Source organism: Crassostrea angulata, chromosome 6 (assembly GCF_025612915.1).
Source record: "Crassostrea angulata isolate pt1a10 chromosome 6, ASM2561291v2, whole genome shotgun sequence".
Classification (NCBI taxonomy): domain Eukaryota; kingdom Metazoa; phylum Mollusca; class Bivalvia; order Ostreida; family Ostreidae; genus Magallana; species Magallana angulata.
The window spans coordinates 5,431,700-5,448,906 of NC_069116.1; the positions used below are offsets into that span (position 1 = coordinate 5,431,700).

The 17,207-nt window shown below is 36.8% G+C and overlaps 1 protein-coding gene across 17 annotated transcripts in view; it reads left to right on the forward strand.

Annotated features, from left to right (window-relative positions):
* LOC128190924 (rap1 GTPase-activating protein 1-like) overlaps window positions 1–16,896 on the forward strand; it is a 50,882-nt gene extending 33,986 nt beyond the window's left edge. For 10 of the 17 annotated variants that reach the window (XM_052863170.1, XM_052863173.1, XM_052863174.1 and 7 more), the window contains 20 exons: window positions 5,727–5,841; window positions 6,080–6,169; window positions 6,521–6,613; window positions 7,983–8,039; window positions 9,226–9,399; window positions 9,521–9,627; window positions 9,942–10,020; window positions 10,129–10,266; window positions 10,370–10,470; window positions 10,612–10,741; window positions 10,988–11,140; window positions 11,264–11,335; window positions 11,433–11,519; window positions 11,627–11,863; window positions 11,977–12,050; window positions 12,231–12,332; window positions 13,060–13,180; window positions 13,488–13,599; window positions 14,017–14,087; window positions 14,231–16,896. In XM_052863170.1, the coding sequence (XP_052719130.1) occupies window positions 5,727–5,841; window positions 6,080–6,169; window positions 6,521–6,613; window positions 7,983–8,039; window positions 9,226–9,399; window positions 9,521–9,627; window positions 9,942–10,020; window positions 10,129–10,266; window positions 10,370–10,470; window positions 10,612–10,741; window positions 10,988–11,140; window positions 11,264–11,335; window positions 11,433–11,519; window positions 11,627–11,863; window positions 11,977–12,050; window positions 12,231–12,332; window positions 13,060–13,180; window positions 13,488–13,599; window positions 14,017–14,087; window positions 14,231–14,368 (2,251 nt within the window). In that variant the 3' untranslated portion in view covers window positions 14,369–16,896. Of the gene's footprint in view, window positions 1–1,029; window positions 1,124–1,570; window positions 1,936–1,975; window positions 2,826–5,726; window positions 5,842–6,079; window positions 6,170–6,520; window positions 6,614–7,982; window positions 8,040–9,225; window positions 9,400–9,520; window positions 9,628–9,941; window positions 10,021–10,128; window positions 10,267–10,369; window positions 10,471–10,611; window positions 10,742–10,987; window positions 11,141–11,263; window positions 11,336–11,432; window positions 11,520–11,626; window positions 11,864–11,976; window positions 12,051–12,230; window positions 12,333–13,059; window positions 13,181–13,487; window positions 13,600–14,016; window positions 14,088–14,230 lie in introns of those variants that run through there. The other 7 variants (XM_052863187.1, XM_052863181.1, XM_052863175.1 and 4 more) reach the window with 7 other exon arrangements.
* Window positions 16,897–17,207: the final 311 nt, after the last annotated feature.

Below are 17,207 nucleotides of genomic sequence, written 5' to 3' on the forward strand. Positions count from 1 at the left end.
TATCATTAGTGGACGTTGTATCATTAGAGGTTGCTACAGTGCCCCTTTAAGATAAAAATAATCAGATGCATGGACTTCTGACCATAGTGAAATGGGTAACTCCTAGATGATCAGATGAAAGAGCGGTAGTCCATCATGAAGTAGCTAGCTAGGAGATCATCGGATGAAAGAGCGATGGTCTGTAATGAAATAGGTAGCTCCAAGATCATCAGATGAAAGAGCTGTGGCCCATCTGATGTTTATAGCTTTTGCCCATGACACAAAGCTTATATGTATGGAGTTTGATAGAGTTTTGGTCCATCAGATGTATAGAGTTTTGCCCATCACATGTAGAGGTCTGGGGCCCAGTGACAACAGACCGAGACAGAACTTTGTGATTCTGTTGAGGGGCCCTCATCTTTTCCTGGTTTTCCTTTTGTTTAGCATCTTAAAACACTCTCTCCTTTCCTCTTTTCTGATTTTAGTTGTTCTTTCTATATGTGCACGTAGTCTATATGAGTGGGTTTGTTGAGCTGTCGTCTCCAGTAGCTGTCTACAACATTTATTGAATTGATCATATTTTGCTGTATTTCAATGCTTACAAAGGGAACACATGTTTATATCAACATCAGACCTTGTTCATGTTGTTTTTGGCACTTTGTTGATCATCCAAGTTTTCTGAATGTCACATCAAAACACATTTCTTTGCATGTCAATTTGTCTCTTGTTTACGAACAAAGAAATTGATATTAGAAGTCATCACTAGATCTTTAACTTGACTTGGTTCAATAAATCAAAGTTAATGTGCTGATTGTTATGATGAGTTAAATATTACTGAATGATAGCAAGCAGGGGCTGATTATGATGTTTGTACAAGTTATTAAATACTGTCACACGCTGTGAATTCTGATTAGCGTCTCTCAGAAGATCCAAATGTCACTGCTCTTACTGTAACTGTCTTTGACTGGTAAGGACTCGGCGAGAACTCAGTGAGGACTTGGTTATTACTCGGTGACAAGTGACGTAGAAGGAGCAGCTAAATCTCAGAATTAGTGGATGCTCCATCTCACATATTAAACGGACTCTCACCTGTTACAGGTGTTGTTACCTGTACAGGACCCAGCAGGGGCACTGTGACCTCAAGGTGTGTAAGCAGAGTCATGTTTGAGGTACATCATCATTTGATGCTAGGCTCAATGGTTTGGCACATTCAGGGGGTACAGTTTTATTGCATTGTAACTGTTAGATGATTATTTGAAGCTTTTTCTGCTGTTTCGCAAATTGCAAGAATATAATCATAAGTGCCAATCTTTTGTTGTAATATCATATAGTTCACAACAGAAATGAAAAATTAGCTTATAATTATCAGAAAATCAAAGCAAGATTTTAAAATTTGCAAGGGATGCCTCTCTTAATTTTTGCAAATATTAATACTTTGTGTTTAATTTTGATTTAAAAGGATCCAGTGATGTCAAAGGTCGGGAACCTTGGATAATCTGGTAAATATCATGTGGCCATGCAGGTAAAATGCACCTTCATGGCCGGGAGAAGGGTTTAACTTAACTGAAATGAAGTGAAAATGTCCATTTTTAATATATAAAATCATTAGGTTACATTACATAGAACCTCATGTCTGTGATATAAACCAAGGAATTACTGGTGTTCCTCTGGAAGTGTTTCCAGTGCTTGGAGAAGTGCTCTTTTCCTGGTTTGGGTCAGAGGAAGGAAGCGGTTTTTATGTTATTATACGCAATAACTAGTGAGAAAAATTCGGTTTCTTAGCCCCACTTGTTAATGTATTTCATTAACTTGTTGATAAATGAGCAATTTTGTTGGTGGATATTAAGGACTGGTAGATACGGAAGGTTTTTATTGGTTTTGTGTACTGGTTAGTGAGATTGTTCCCATGAAGGCTGAATTTGGTAGGAGGCAGATCTCATTCTCGTTGCGGAGAAGGTAAGAACTGAAATCTTGAATAACTAAATGCACTGCTGAACTGATGGATACTGTATTAGTGACAGTAAAACTTTGCACTTTACTTCTACAGTGACTATGATAAACACTTTGATAACAATATCATTTTGATTTTCAATAATATTTTTTTTGCTGAATCTCTAAGAACAAGATGAATGTGTAGGACTGAAATGTAATTACTTTTAATCTTAGTATCAAGTATTGAACGATGGAGGTTTTATTGACTTTTCTTGTTGTTTTATCAGCTGTTTTCTTTATGCTTGTCCCCTCTTTTAAATGACATGGAGTTTTATCATACTGAAATAATAAATGTATCCTTATCTTTCTGTGTACACCAAAGTCAAAAATAGAGCCTTTCTCTCTCTGATTAGAATATAGAGCCACTTAATCTTCATGTTTCATTCATAATTTTGTGCCATAATTAAGCAGGATGAGTCATTATTTTAACGTGACGATTCCAGGTGAATGTAATTTTAAATCTTTCTTTCGTGTCGAAGTCAATAGTCAAATGAAGAAATGAGACAATACTGGATCATATTTCACTTGTTTGTATCGGAATTTTAAATTTTCTGAACTTTAAAGAAATAATTGGAAAATGAGTAGGCTTATAGTTTCTGTGTCATAAAAAGTAAAAGATCTCGTGAAACAGTGTGTCATTTAGCAGCTTGTGTTTGTGACGATCCAATTGATCAGGGATTTCAGAAGATTCTTTATTAATAACGGAGTTTCATCATTAACTATTAATACAAAACAATGAGCAGTGCGGCTTATAAAACTGATGGGTATGGCACTGTTCGCATGTCAAAGATAATGAAGATCTGGAAAAGCTTGATGAATCGGAATCAGTATGTAGTCCATTCTACTTGTGTCAAGTAAGTTTTAAGTGGATCAGACTGTGATTATCGTTAATGGAATTATACTTTCCTTTATATTTTAGGCAACATTTTATGGAAAATCATAATAAATAATACTGGTCAGTAAATAATGATAAATAAATCATAATTTTGAATTTTAAATATTTTATGATATGAGAGCAGTGCCAATTTATTAATCTGAAGACGAGGCGCTACAGTCATGGCATGTAAACATACTGGTTTTATTGGCCTCTTATGTTATGGGAGGGAGGGTGGTCAAATCCATTACCTTGCCTAATATTGGGGTTATTGATCATTAAGTTTATGACCCATTATGTGGCCATCAGTAGGTTTACTGGTCCCCTGTGTCAGTCTGGTCACAGTCAATGACTGTTGGAATGGGGAAACTAACATGGGACTAACCCACTCCAAACGGACTGATGGGTCACAGAGTTAACATGGACTGATAAGCTACGTTTCTGCTGTGGACCAATAAACTGCCCAACATCTCACAGGACTGCGAGAGGGCTGCCAGATTGTAATGAGAAGTGAGGACTGGTTAGAATGGTCCCACCATCCCAGTCTGTAGTTAACATGATGATGAGTACAGTGTAACAGCAGAGTACTGACGATCATGGTGTGTTAATACAGACTGAGATTAAGGATATTGAGGTGTTCCATGTGTTTTGAAAGGGCAGGGCATTTTTGTGAACTGTAGAATAGTTTTTATTTTTTTGTAGCAATTTTCATTTGCCTTGTTTGGAAGAGAAGGGTTTTTGAAGCAAATTTTTTTTCCAGAATATTTAATAGTAGATTGTTGTGACAATTTTTTTCACCTTCTTTAGAGGATTTATCAGTTAATTTAAGGATTTTTGTAGTGAATTGTCTTAAGGAGTGTACAGGACATGATGTTAGTTCACATGCACATTGGGATGACTAATGCTATTTTGGAAACAGGAACTTCACTGTGACAAACAGTCATAATAATACGTTAAAATTCATAAAGTCACTGATTATATGCATTGTGTAATGATGTAAGTGTGGTTTCTTCTCCCACGAAGTCAGACTCCTAAAATTCAGGGAGAAGGGCAGTGAAATATGGTGAGAAATCTGTAGAGATCTTAATTTTATGTTTGTAGCCCAATTCCAGTTGCATATTGAACTCAGTCCACCTCATAATCTAACGCTCCTTGCTATAATCACCATGCTACTCCTTTAATTATCGTATTAGATTGTAGTATATGTTGCATGATCTATATTTTTTACTTGGTCATTGTGGTTATAGCAAGAAAATTAATGGCAAACACGCTCTTCTTAGTGAGTCCCAAGACCTCAGGACTGTAGGCAATTATAGCGGAAGTGTGAAAAAGACTGACAATATTCTATTTTACCTTTATCTTTTTTTAATAATCTGTGGAAGGTCCTAATTAGTGCCTTAATGAGATATATCTTTGTTGTTCATTGTGTAGGAGAAAGGTGTATTGTCAAAGATGTGTAGAGAGACTCAATTGTCTCTGTTTCCTTATTCAATATAGTCACAGTCTCATAGATATGAAATTTCAATCAGACCAGAGGGTCTCTATATCGGTCCATCTTTATATTCACCGCTATCTCTGATCTCGATGGTTGCTTGACTGAGTCTAACTCTCTCTCTAAGTTGTTGACTTTGATAACCGCATTGATTGTACAACAAAACAAACACTGCTATATGTAATATTGGTACATGTAATATCAGTCTCCCAATGCTGAACCAGGGAGTGGCCGTTTATGATCATGCACTCCTAACACCACAGTATTGCTGCTGTTTGACAGTTTAATACAGCCAGGATCAGCTGAGGAGGATTCACGGTTCGCCTTGCCAGGAATATTATTAATGATTTATTATTTATCATTCTCTCATTAATAGGCTGTATGTCACAGGTGAGAAGCTGGGGGCAGGTAGATTTATTACCTGTTACATTCTGTTAATATGTATCATTTATCCTCTGTTAATGACCATCATCTACTAAACTGATGGGACCGACAGTGTACTGGTATTTAGACTTGTTGTATTGGAACTCTCCAGTCAGCTCCACTACACTGTATGTAAAATATTTCATATTAAATAAACGATGGCATTCTTGAGCTGAGGAAAACATTATTGAGATCTGTTTGATGTTGGGCCAATTGTAGTTGTTTTAAAGCTGCCTCAGCATTGTGTGAGAATAGTAAACCTTTATGTCAAATGAAGACTTTCTCTGATGTCTCCTCTCCCTTCTGCAGCTGTTGTGTTGTTTTTTAAGTGACCCTTACATTAGATTGTTTGTACTTGATGGTCCCACTTGATGGAGTGTCACAAGGCGGTGCCCTGACGACTGAAAGTCAAGGAAACCGTCGGAAGTTCATCTCAATTTACAATGGCTTATCTCTACGCCCCATAAAAGTTTGGTTATTATTCAGTTGACAACTTCATTTTTGTGTATTTTTAGTTGAGATTTTATTTTAATGAGGTAAAAGTTTAATACTTCTTGCATCCAATTGACAAAATGCTTTAATCTAAGGAAATAAGAATTTGAAAGAATTCTTTTCTTATTCAAACTAATTCTTAGTAGTGGGCTATGAGTTTATAAAAACATCTCTAAGAATATAGTGTATTACAATATGAAAGATCAGTCATTGATCTGTATCTATGTCCACTGGCCTGTTTAAATTTTATTTACTTAGAATTAACACAAGATTGTATAGATAACTGGGTAGACCAGCCCCTATCTGAAGTGGTCGACCACAGATATACAGGGCTCTGACAGCAGACATGGACAGCAGTGCCCCTCATAGACCGGGCTGTCTGACCCCCAAACATATCAGGATAACTATGGACCACTATTATCGGGACTTTCTGAGGCATCATCCACAACTAATGAAAATTCTCTTTCTTTTCAGAAAGCAGAATAATATGGAGGGCAGTTTATACTGTGATAATCATATCCCAGCTATGTCCAAGCCTCCACTGACCTCCGGGAAATCTCGGATCCCCTCCTCTCCGGAAGACCATGAGGTGAGTAACAGGTTTACCAAGAATGTTGAGGAATTCCCCATCAATAGGTGTCAGGAAAACCTGTCGCAAAGTCGAACCAGTTTATATCACGAATGACTTGTTTAAAAATTATGAATGAATTAAATGTTCATTTGTCATTTAAACATTCTGCCTTTTTCACACAAAGAAACCAAAGAAGTCCTAGATTTAATGACTAGAGCTGAGAGTGAATATCATTATTATTTTATTGTTGTTTCAGTCAATGCATGCCTTTGAGATGCTGATAAATTACCAGGAGAGAAGTCGGATAGATGACCAGAGGTGTGACATCAGCTCATTCATTCCAAAGGTAAGACCCCACACCTGTCTGTCTGTCAGTATAACAAAGCATATACATACGTATGTGGTATCTTAAGGTTCTATGCTGTTCTTCAGTCTATGTTCAATATGCCAAACCAGAGGGGACTGCCTCTGGTAACCTCTGCTGTAGGTATCCAGACTTAACTCTGAGGAAATCTACCCCCTGGGTGTTTTAACTTCATTGATACTACCTCCCCCTCTCATTGCATGATTTAATTCCCTGTGCCTTTTTAAAATAAACTAACTTGCTTGAGGGATTTGATATAACTACTCTCTGATAACCTTATAACAGTGTAGAGTGTGTAAGTTTCTCCGCTGATAGACAATAACAATGTTGTAGGGGGCGTCCGCTGAGTTTTACGAATACGTCCTGAATTTCCAGAGTCGGGGGCGACTGGAGGACCAGCGGTGTGCGATGCCTGATGGCCCTAAGGTTGGAGGCTCAAATCTCCAGTGTAGTAACCCTTCTGTTGTACGCTTATCCTTGGTCTTATTCAGCCACTTGTTTATATACATATGTTATTCCAAGTATACCTGCTTTATAGGATATTCTATATCATGTTGTTTCAGGGGTTTTTTTTGGCAGTTTGTTTGCTATTGCTAAGAATTTTTAAACAATGATGTCAGTTTATTTAGCATTCCTAATCCTGCAATACTTATAGTTGTTCAGTTTCAGATTTCTTTATATACTGAATGTATTCTTTCCTTATTGATGTGTACTTATAATGCATGTAGAATATGTTCTGGAGAAACAAGTACAGTTAATTCTGCATGTTATATGTCAGTACGAGTACGTGCCAAATGTCACATAGTCCGCAGGGCAACTTTTCCAGTGAGGTTTTAGGTGTGAACGTGACACGGATGTAGTTCGTCTGTGTGGTGTGATCGTAAAAGATTATGGTGGCTCCTGTGTACTTTGTGACGTCATTCTTGTTGTCATTCGTGTTTTCATTTTTTAAGTACTTTTAAAAATGTGTTGCACTGAAGATCTGCTTACTGTGTTTCACAATATATACACATGTATAATTCTGCATGAAATAAATGTCATTATTTCAGATGTATGAATTATCGAAGTACGGTACTAGAGGTTATAAGATTATAGAATGTTCTCCTCTGTGGGTTTTTAGACCTGAATCCCCTGTGAAGGTGTATGATTGAAGCCCAATAGGTGGCACTATTAGTCCGAGTGTGACAGTGTGGCGTCCGTGAGCTGCGGTGGACAGTCAGTGACGTGTGTCACACCAATACGTCCGTACGTCACTGTTATGTGACAGGGAAATGACAGATTGCTGTATCATATCATAGACAGTATTCAGCTCTGTCTGATGTTAATAATAACAGGTCAACAATCCACAGTTCACGTTGGGAAGTCATCACTTAATATATAGACTTTCTTCTCAAGCAGCCTGTTTATTGGCCAGAAATCTTTATCTGCCTCACTCATTACTGTATGCAGGGCTATTTTTACCCAATATTTTATTTGACTTTCTCCACATCCAAATAATTTTAACTTGTTTTGAGTTTACCCAGAAAATGAAATGACGTATGATGGATACTCTTTATAACACATTAATTTAAAAATGTTAAATTGGTTAGTCTTAAATTTGCCTGCTTACAACAAGGGCGAAAAGGTTTAAAATAAAATGGGGGTGAACATTTCCCTGTATACAGTTTTAATTTCATGAGGACACAAACCTAGAACCCAGTAGTACTGGTATTAAATATAAGTATAGGGACTTCACCATAGTAATTAAAACTCATGAGAGATGAAATACTCTTCAATTCTGGTGTTTATATTTTAGCCTCCTCTCACACCCACACAAATTGAGCAGAGGAAAACCATGGAGCAAATGGAACAGGTAATTAATGCAATATCATTAATTAACTAAAGATATCCACACAGAAACAAACTTCAAACAGATTCAGATAATCACTTCATACAGCATCTTAAGTCAATATTTTCACCACTTCATAAAGAACTATATATGATAAGAGTTAAATTTGGCCCCCATAATTCGCCATTTTTTAAGTGTTTCGGGTACAATGAAATGTTAACTAATTTTTTAGAAGAGTTGATATAAAATATATTTTTCATTCATTTATTTGATTTATTTGCACTCACTGGTAGTATATGACGTCAGAAGTGACGCCATTTCTATAATTCAATCAAAATCAGCCAAAAATTGACATTTTTCTTATCTATTTACGAATGGGAAATATAGAGCGCATGCTTGAACAAGGAAAAATTTTTTGTCACTTATTAGTCTTGGCTAGATACATCTCTGATTAAAATATTTTATTTGTTCAAGAATGCGCTCTATGTTTACGGAAGGAAAAACTGCTTGAAAACAAGCTGTTTTACGCTAAAATGCAAAAATGGCGGGAAAAGGTTGTTTTTACAATGTCATATTTCTAAATTGTGGGCACTTGAACCAAAATGAATATCATGTAAACACATCACATACATATCTGTACTAAGAAAACAGAGAATGATAGTAAAATGATGATGTTCATTTTGGGGGGCATTTTAGGCCCTTATCATATATAGTTCTTTATACATTATCTTACTGGTAAGTCAATACACATTTATATATTATATGAATAGTGCCTGTTTGGGAGGGTAACAGTTGAAATTGACACCCCGAGAAAACCATTGTCAACCCACGCGAAGCGGAGGTTGACAATGGTTTTCGAGGGTTGTCAATTTCAACTGTTATCCTCCCAAACAGGCACTATTTATTTTGTTATACTGAATGTCTTTTTTAAAATTTTGAAGAAAATTTTACTGCTTTTATATAGGAATAACGTGAATTCTACAGCGAACCGTACGCGCATAATTTTCGCGCATGTAACATTTTTTAATGTTACCCGTTGCCAAGTGCGTTGCTAACGCTGAGGGTAATAGTAAATATTATTAACTGCGTCTTAACCAATCAGATTTCAGTATTTAACATGAAAGTATAACAATACCAATTGCTGAATTATTTTTTAACATTCTGAAGTTTTAGCAATGATATTTGAGATTGGTTTTGATTGATATCCCAGATTCTGAAGGACCCTGCCCCCTACCCTATGGTCTATATCCCCCCTAATGTGGGGTACTGGGAGGAGAGTCTTAACAACGCTAACCCAGAGTCGACCAGCCGAGTTCTTCAGGAGTCCACAGATATCTATGAAGATGAGGGCAATACAGCCTACAGAAAGTACTTCCTGGGTCAGGTGAGGGGTCAAGGTCAATGTCGAAGGTCATATGACAACCTTTGGAAAATGAAATTGAAATAACTATTGGGAAGCACTATTTAGTTTTGTTTGTTATTGATGGTTACTTGGCTGTTTCCAGGAACACTTTAACTACTGTGGACAAGATGTGGCCCTTGGTCCTCTTCTTCTGTCCCTGAAGGAAGAGACCACAGAGAGTGGAGAAGACGCGATCCGATGTGTTATCAGGTAAGTTTACACAAATGAAAATATAGCCACAGGTTTTAAACGTGTGTTATACAGATAATTACTATTGACAGGTGTATATGGAATACAGGTGTAGAAGTGCATTTTGACAGGTGTTAATATCTTAAATGACGCATTTCAGAAGATATAAAAATGAAATTAGGTATTGATAGAAATTTAGTTTTTATGGATTTTTGTAGAAAGCCTGAAGCTTATCCATGGATAGACCAATTTTAATTTATATACATGTAAAAACAGATTTTTATTTTATTTTTTTTATGTATGGGGCATTTAATAAAACCATATTTCAATTTCAGAACAAAATCCCTCTCCCAACATAAAGTCATTCTGTACAGTCAGCTGGATAATATTCCCAACCCTGTCAAGATCGCCAAGGTAAGGAAAGATAACTCTTTATCCATTTGGAGTCTGTAATCTGTGTGGAGTGTTTCTGTTGTTCTATGATTCCTGGATTATGACCTTGTATCATGTTTCGTACGACAGTGCTTCTATGAGGAGATAACCTGTGAGAAGTTTGAGCCTGTACTAACCACCAAAGGCTCGGCGTCCATCGTCCAGTTTGATGAACATAACAGGACCAATCTATACAAGTTTGGAGTCATCTGTCAGAAATTCAGACAGGTAAAGCTGACAGACATTAATTTCACCCTCTTGATGAAGAATGAGGACTCAAAACACAGTAGGACCTACATGTATATAAGCAATGTTTATATCCGAATTTCAGACAAAAGAAGAGCAGCTATTTGGGAATAGAGCTCACAGCGACAGAATGGAGGAGTTCCTGAGTATGATTGGAGACAAGGTTTCCCTCAAAGACTTCCAGGGGTGGGTCAATGGTTGATGCTTCAGACTTTAGTGCTATCAATATACAGACCTGTGTGGTCACCTTCACTTTAATTTATATGAAAACCTTGCAATTTCTTGTCAAAGTATACTTTGTAACTGAATGTCATTTATTTTCTTCAGGTATCGTGGAGGGTTAGATACCATGTATGGGCAGACTGGGGATAATTCAGTGTATGCCAACTACCAGGGGAGAGAAATCATGTTCCACGTGTCTACACTGCTCCCCTATACTGACGGGGACCCACAGCAGGTAATCAAAATAAATAATGAGGCCTAGTTTCAGAAGATACCACTATTATATAAACAAAATCTCTACTTTTTTTTATAGAACTCCACACACAACAACCACTCCATCTCCTCATTTCAAAACTTAACACACGATTATCAAATTTGTATTATCTGTTAGAGGATTTTTTTTCAACATGTCCACCACAGCAGAACTGATAATGTACATACATGTATCATAGTCTACATTGAATTCTTTGTCTTTTTACAGTTACAGAGAAAGCGACACATTGGGAATGATATTGTAGCCATAGTTTTCCAAGAAGAAAATACTCCTTTTGTGCCAAACATGATTGCCTCCCATTTCTTGCATGCTTATATTGTTGTTCAGCCGTTTACTGAAGATGGAAAGAACAAATACAAGGTAATAGTGCTGTCTTTTGACTGGATTGCCATTATTCTGTTGAATTGTTATCGTAATTAATGGTTTTATGTACATGGTAATATTTGACATTAGCAGCTTGCATAATTCTGGTTCATATTACAGGTCGCTGTGGCAGCTCGTAATGATGTTCCTAAGTTTGGCCCACCTTTACCAAATCCAGCTGTTTTTGAACAGGTAAGATTTTTTTTACTAAATCCTTTCTTTAATTAAAGCCCATCCAGTTTGTTTTACTGGATACCTAATAGAAGTATCTGAACATTGTACTTTTTAGGGGCCAGAATTCAGAGATTTCATTCTGACCAAGCTCATCAATGCAGAAACAGCCTGTTATAAAGCAGAACAGTTCTCTAAACTTGAGGTAAATTATTGCAAGATTTTAGAATTCCCATAATATTGAATGAAGTGAAGATGTTGTCCATATATTGATTATACAGGAAGGATCTATATGTATGTGATTGTTTATAGGAGAGGACCCGCACCGCCCTGCTGGAGGTTTTGGTGAAGGACCTGGAGCGGAAGACAAACGAGTTGTTTGGGACCAGCTCACCTGGTCCAATCTCATCAAAGGACTCGCGGAACTTCATGGACAACATAAAGCGAGCACTTAGCAAGAAGGACTCTCGTCCGCTGGATTCCAGCAGTCGGAAGTCAAACGGGTCGGCCTCTCTGGCCCCTGTGGGAGAGGATGATAAGTTGTCTAGTGTAAGCCCCCATCTTGTTGTGATAGTAGAATGATGTCTGAAAGTAAATTTTATGTAGCTCAGGGTCAGAATATTATAAACTAAGTAACGTATAATTGTAAATGATTTTTATAGCCCAGGAAATCCCCGAGTGTCGGTAAGAAGGTTGGGCGACACAGTTTGGAAAGAAGATCAGTGGAGAAAAATCAGTAAGTACCTATTCTGCACAGGAAAGTCAGTAGGCAATAATCAATATAATATCATCATATATCATATCATAAAAAGCTATTTATTTGAGAAATTGGGTAATATGATGTATGCATGCATGGTATAGCCTCCCTTGATTTATGCATGAATGATCTCCCCTGCTATATAGGCTGCTGTTTTAGATTTCAGCGCTTTGACAGTCACAGTACTCAGTCATCCTACAGAACATGTAGCACACCCAACAGTCCTCAATCCAGCCCTAGCTCCACCGCCTCAGCCCCAAGGTAGGGCCCTAGACACACCCCCAATTCATGCCCCATAGGGCAGAGTGGGGCCTAAAATCTATCTTCACAGTGCCTGATGGCTTTTCTATTCTAATTCTTAATCTTGTAACACTGTTGTGGTATTGAATCTTTTTTTTTTTGTCAAAAAGCCATATAACTTGCATCATTTTAACATGAAATGTTATAATTACAGATGAACTTAGCATAATTTCTATTCTGCTCCCCTTAAATTATGACAAGTCTATAAGTTAACTTTGAAATTGAGCGTTGTTCAGTTCTGACGAGTAAATAGCAAACAGTACTCATCCTTTTCTCTGCCAGTGTGTTCAATTCATCTAACAAGTGCTTGCTTTTTACATACCGTTACCTTTGCATGACTCTATATATCCATTACAGCCTTCTGAATTAGACATGTTTTAAAAACATTAGTTTAAAATACCAATGGATACAGCATAACCCAAGACTTTATGCTATATTATAGATATTTCTGTTGACCTTATTAATATTCTTTAATTAAAATAAAATGTGTGAAATCTCCATATTATTAAAACAACAATAGCATTATCCTTGCCTATTTATGTATAACCAGCAATATGTACATACATGTACTAGGTATATGGCTGGTTTAGTGTCATATTTACTTGATTCTGAATTACTTTTAAACATATTCTGTGACTGTATTAAGATTGTATCTTTCTATTGAATGTTTTCATTTTTCGTTTTTCAGGCTTGCAAATTTTCAGCAGTTATCTCCCTCTAACTCTGAGAGCTCGTTTAACAGCATGGAAGATTTTTCTAATGGTCCAGGTAATGGACCACACAATCACGAGGACTCCGACACAGGCATGGTAAGATATCTATATCAAACATACTGCTGGAAAAAAAAGCCCTTATAAAGGGATTTTGAAATGTAGTAGAGTGATCAGTAGTGAGTACACTGCATTGTCATTAGGATCCATTGTCTGGCAATACATATAGGATACATAAGAATAAACATTGAAACAAACCTAATCCATGAATTTTATTGGTTATAAAGTTTCAGAATTTCTTATATCGTAGGAGACAAAGACTTTGTGGTGTTTGTTTTGTAATGTTATAGTGAGAGCATTTATTCTGTGCTGTGTGTATTGTTCACTCTGTGTCTCTGTGTTACAGGAGAGCATGTCATCAGCAGGTACCCCCTGTAACCCCCACATGAAGACGTCCGTCTCCAACAGTCTGAGTGAGGACAGCTGTGGGTGTGTGTTTGTCCCCCAGGAGGGAGAAGGTACGCCCACAATCTGTGACCTTGATCTATAGCCTGTAGTCAGGCCATGTCAAAAGGGTTTAATTTGTGTTCATATTGAATCTTTGCAATGATACAAAAATTACTGTTCAATCAGAAATTTGTGGTGGCTTAAATCTCATGGATTTCTGGGTTTTCCTTAATCAGTATTCTCAACATAGTATGAAACTCTCCCTTAATTCAATATTTGATAATTGCTCCCATAAATTTGAATTCCCCTTCCCACGGATCTAAATGATTAAACAGTAGAAAGAACTGATATCCTGCTGATACTTTTTAGGAATTGCTTGGGTTGATAGGTTATAATCCTATTTTGGAGTCAATAAGGTCATAAGAAATTTTAGTATCTGAATCTTATAATGAACCTGTTGACATCATTAACAATTTTTGTAATTTCAGGATACGAGAATGTAAACAGGCACAATGAACACCTCAGTACAGAAATTCAGAAACTCAAAAAGGAAAAGAAGGTAACCTAGCCAGATTGATGTTAGGCGTTTTACTCTTTCCTGTGTAAATCTTTTTAATTTACAGTCCGATGTCATTTCTATCCAGTGCTTTAGATAAATAATGTAGAAGACATTGTTTTTGATTGCCTAAGCCTTTTTTTCAGTTGGATCAGAGGGAAATCCAGTTACTGAAGGACCGAGAGACTCAGCTCATGATTGAACTGCGCAGTGCTCAACAAGAAAACCAGAAACTTAAACTGAACCTCATAGCGGGGATCAGTCATTATGAGGCCACGGTTTGATCCCTCCTGAATTATAGGAATGGGGATCAGTCGTTGTTGGCCCATCATTCATTTGTTATCTGTATTCTGTACAGAGTGTGGGGGCACCGGTCCGTTTGGACCCTCCTGTGTTATAAACAGGAACTCAAAAGACATGCACCACTGCCATATATCTTGAAGTGATTGACAACCTGAGAGGAAGGAAGGTGGACTGTCTAGCCGAGGCCTAGATCCCCTGAATGTGGGAAGTGGTCAGTACCAGTAGACAGGAGTCCCTGCGATAGACAGAGACAGGAAACATGACACAAACAGGACCCATATATAGGGCAGATCAACCTTGACAGTGACCTCAGCAATTCCACGATCATTTCCATCAATCCATGTACCACTCGTGAGAGCACAAACTCACTCTGTGTAATCTCGAGAGATCATCAGAAACTTGCTGTATCAGTACATTTCTGAGAGTATCGTTATCTCACGGTGACTCAAGAGATTTTTAAGGATTTCTACAGATTTTGTAGGATCTTCTATTTTGAAGATCTCTACAGGTTTTGTAGGATCCTATATTTTAACAGACAAAGTTCTTCTAGTCATTGGCTAATGAATTATTTTTGTTGAATGTGATTTTGTGCATCGACATGTTACTCAGCTGTTGAAATGTTGTTAAATTGTTGACTCTGTGACAATCAGATCCCGACCCAAACAAGCAGATACTTCTGCTGATGCTGTTATTTTAGATGCTTCATGCTTCAAGTGTGAATAATTGTTATGCTGTAAATAGTTATCAAATGAATGCAGAAGTGTTGGATGTTCATTTGAGTGAGGAAGTGGTAGTCTGATTTAATAAACAAAGTCTGCAGATTATATAGCAGAACCATGGCACTGTCCTAATGTTATACAAAATAGTGCAGAGAAAGTATTATACAGATTTATTATGTCAACAAGTAAAATTTGCTGGCAAGCATACATTATATAATGGGAAAGTGCTTTGATCAAAAGAAACTTGAGATTCAAGTGTATATGGTGCGAGTCTGAGATGTGTTTGAGATATAATTGTATCAGTCTGAGACACGTGTGTGATACGTGCAAGTTTGAGATGTACATATGTATGAGTCAATGTGTGTGGTGTTAATGGGTAGATGTCTTTGAGGTGTTCCTAAGATGTAAATTCTGAATGGTTAGATTCAAGTGTACATAGCAAATACTGGTAATTAATGTTTTCAATTTGATCAACATCATAACTTCTTTCATTTCTTTTTTTGGTGATCTTTATGTTTTTTGGTTTTTCTTTAACATTTCTTGCTTTGAAAAGCCAAGAGTTTAAAGTCGAATAACACATCGTCACAAAATGGCTGACCTCTGATCGAAACGACGTTTCGTTTTATTTAAAGGATTTTATCAATGCCAACATCCAAATTACTTCCTAGCCAAAGGGAAAAAGTGTCGGGCTTGTGATCCATACATCCCCCGTTCGAATCCCAAAGGGGCTTTTGTTGTTACTTACTTATCATAATTGAATTTTTTAGTTATATATTTTTTATCCCAAATTTGCAAATTTTTCGCTTATTTGAAACATGTACAGTTCATTTATCATTATATCTTTCATGATCAAATAATTTACTGTTAATATGAGTGACCTTTTCCAGCTGTGTTATTCCACCTTAAAATCTGTTCACCTTTAAATTTACAATGAAATACAAAACTGCTGGTTTAGAATTAAGTCCTTTAATATACATGTATGTTAAAAATGTGAAAGTGTTGGCGAGATATACGGATACCTTGAGACCAGTTTGGACGTCTGTCCGTGTTGTAATTGGATGTCTGAGATATTAGTCTGTAAAACAAAAAACTTAGCAATATGTGTGTTTGTGGGATATCTACATTCAAGTGTGTATGAGATATTTCAAGTATCAAGTGTGTCTAAGATACATGTGTTTGTGTGTCCGAGATACACACGTTTAAGTATATGAGATATATCTGAGTGTTTCTCTGAGATACATAAGCCTGTGATGTCCGAGATCAGTACCTAAGTCAGACACTGAAGCAGAGATCCTGAATGTGGTTGTGAATGTTTGATACAAGAGTGTTAGGGAGATTTGTCTGTGTGTGATATGAGTGGATCATGGTTCCTGTGTATTTGTTTGTAGATCAGAGTGGATGGAGACAGGATGTACAGTGTGGTGACTGGATTCCGTGGATGGCTTATCCATGGAAACTGGTTTGTGTGGATGGTGTATGATATCGTATACATGGTAACGGATTGAGTGGATTTTGTATGATATTGTATCCATGGAAACTGGTTTGTGTGGATGGTGTATGATATTGTATCCATGGCAACTGGTTTGTGTGGATGGTGTATGATATTGTATCCATGGTAACTAATTTGAGTGGATGGTGTATGCGAGGTTCTTGCTGTGACTACCTGGTGCTACTCTGGTTATGTTTGTGCAATATTTTGTATCAGATTCTATTTGATGTCAACAATGTGTTCAATGACCCAGATTCCATGTTTTACCAAAAATTGGTAAATAAATTATCTTTATGTCAAATTTGTTTTGTTTACTTTTCTTTAAAGTCAACACTAGATGATTTATTCCCGTTACTCAAAAGATTAGGGAACACTGGATGAGTTGTTTGCAAGGACCAGTCCCACTTATCATACAATCCATGATCATTTACCATTTGCAGCAAATACAAATAACGTTATTTCAAATGATGATATGGAAGTACATGTACATGAACTTGTTTTCAGCTGAAACTGTCCATTATTTCAGAAATTGTCTGAAGGACCACGAGTCAAAAAGCTGTATACCGATAATATAAAACACATTGAGCAGTTCGAGGCTTATTAAAAACAAAG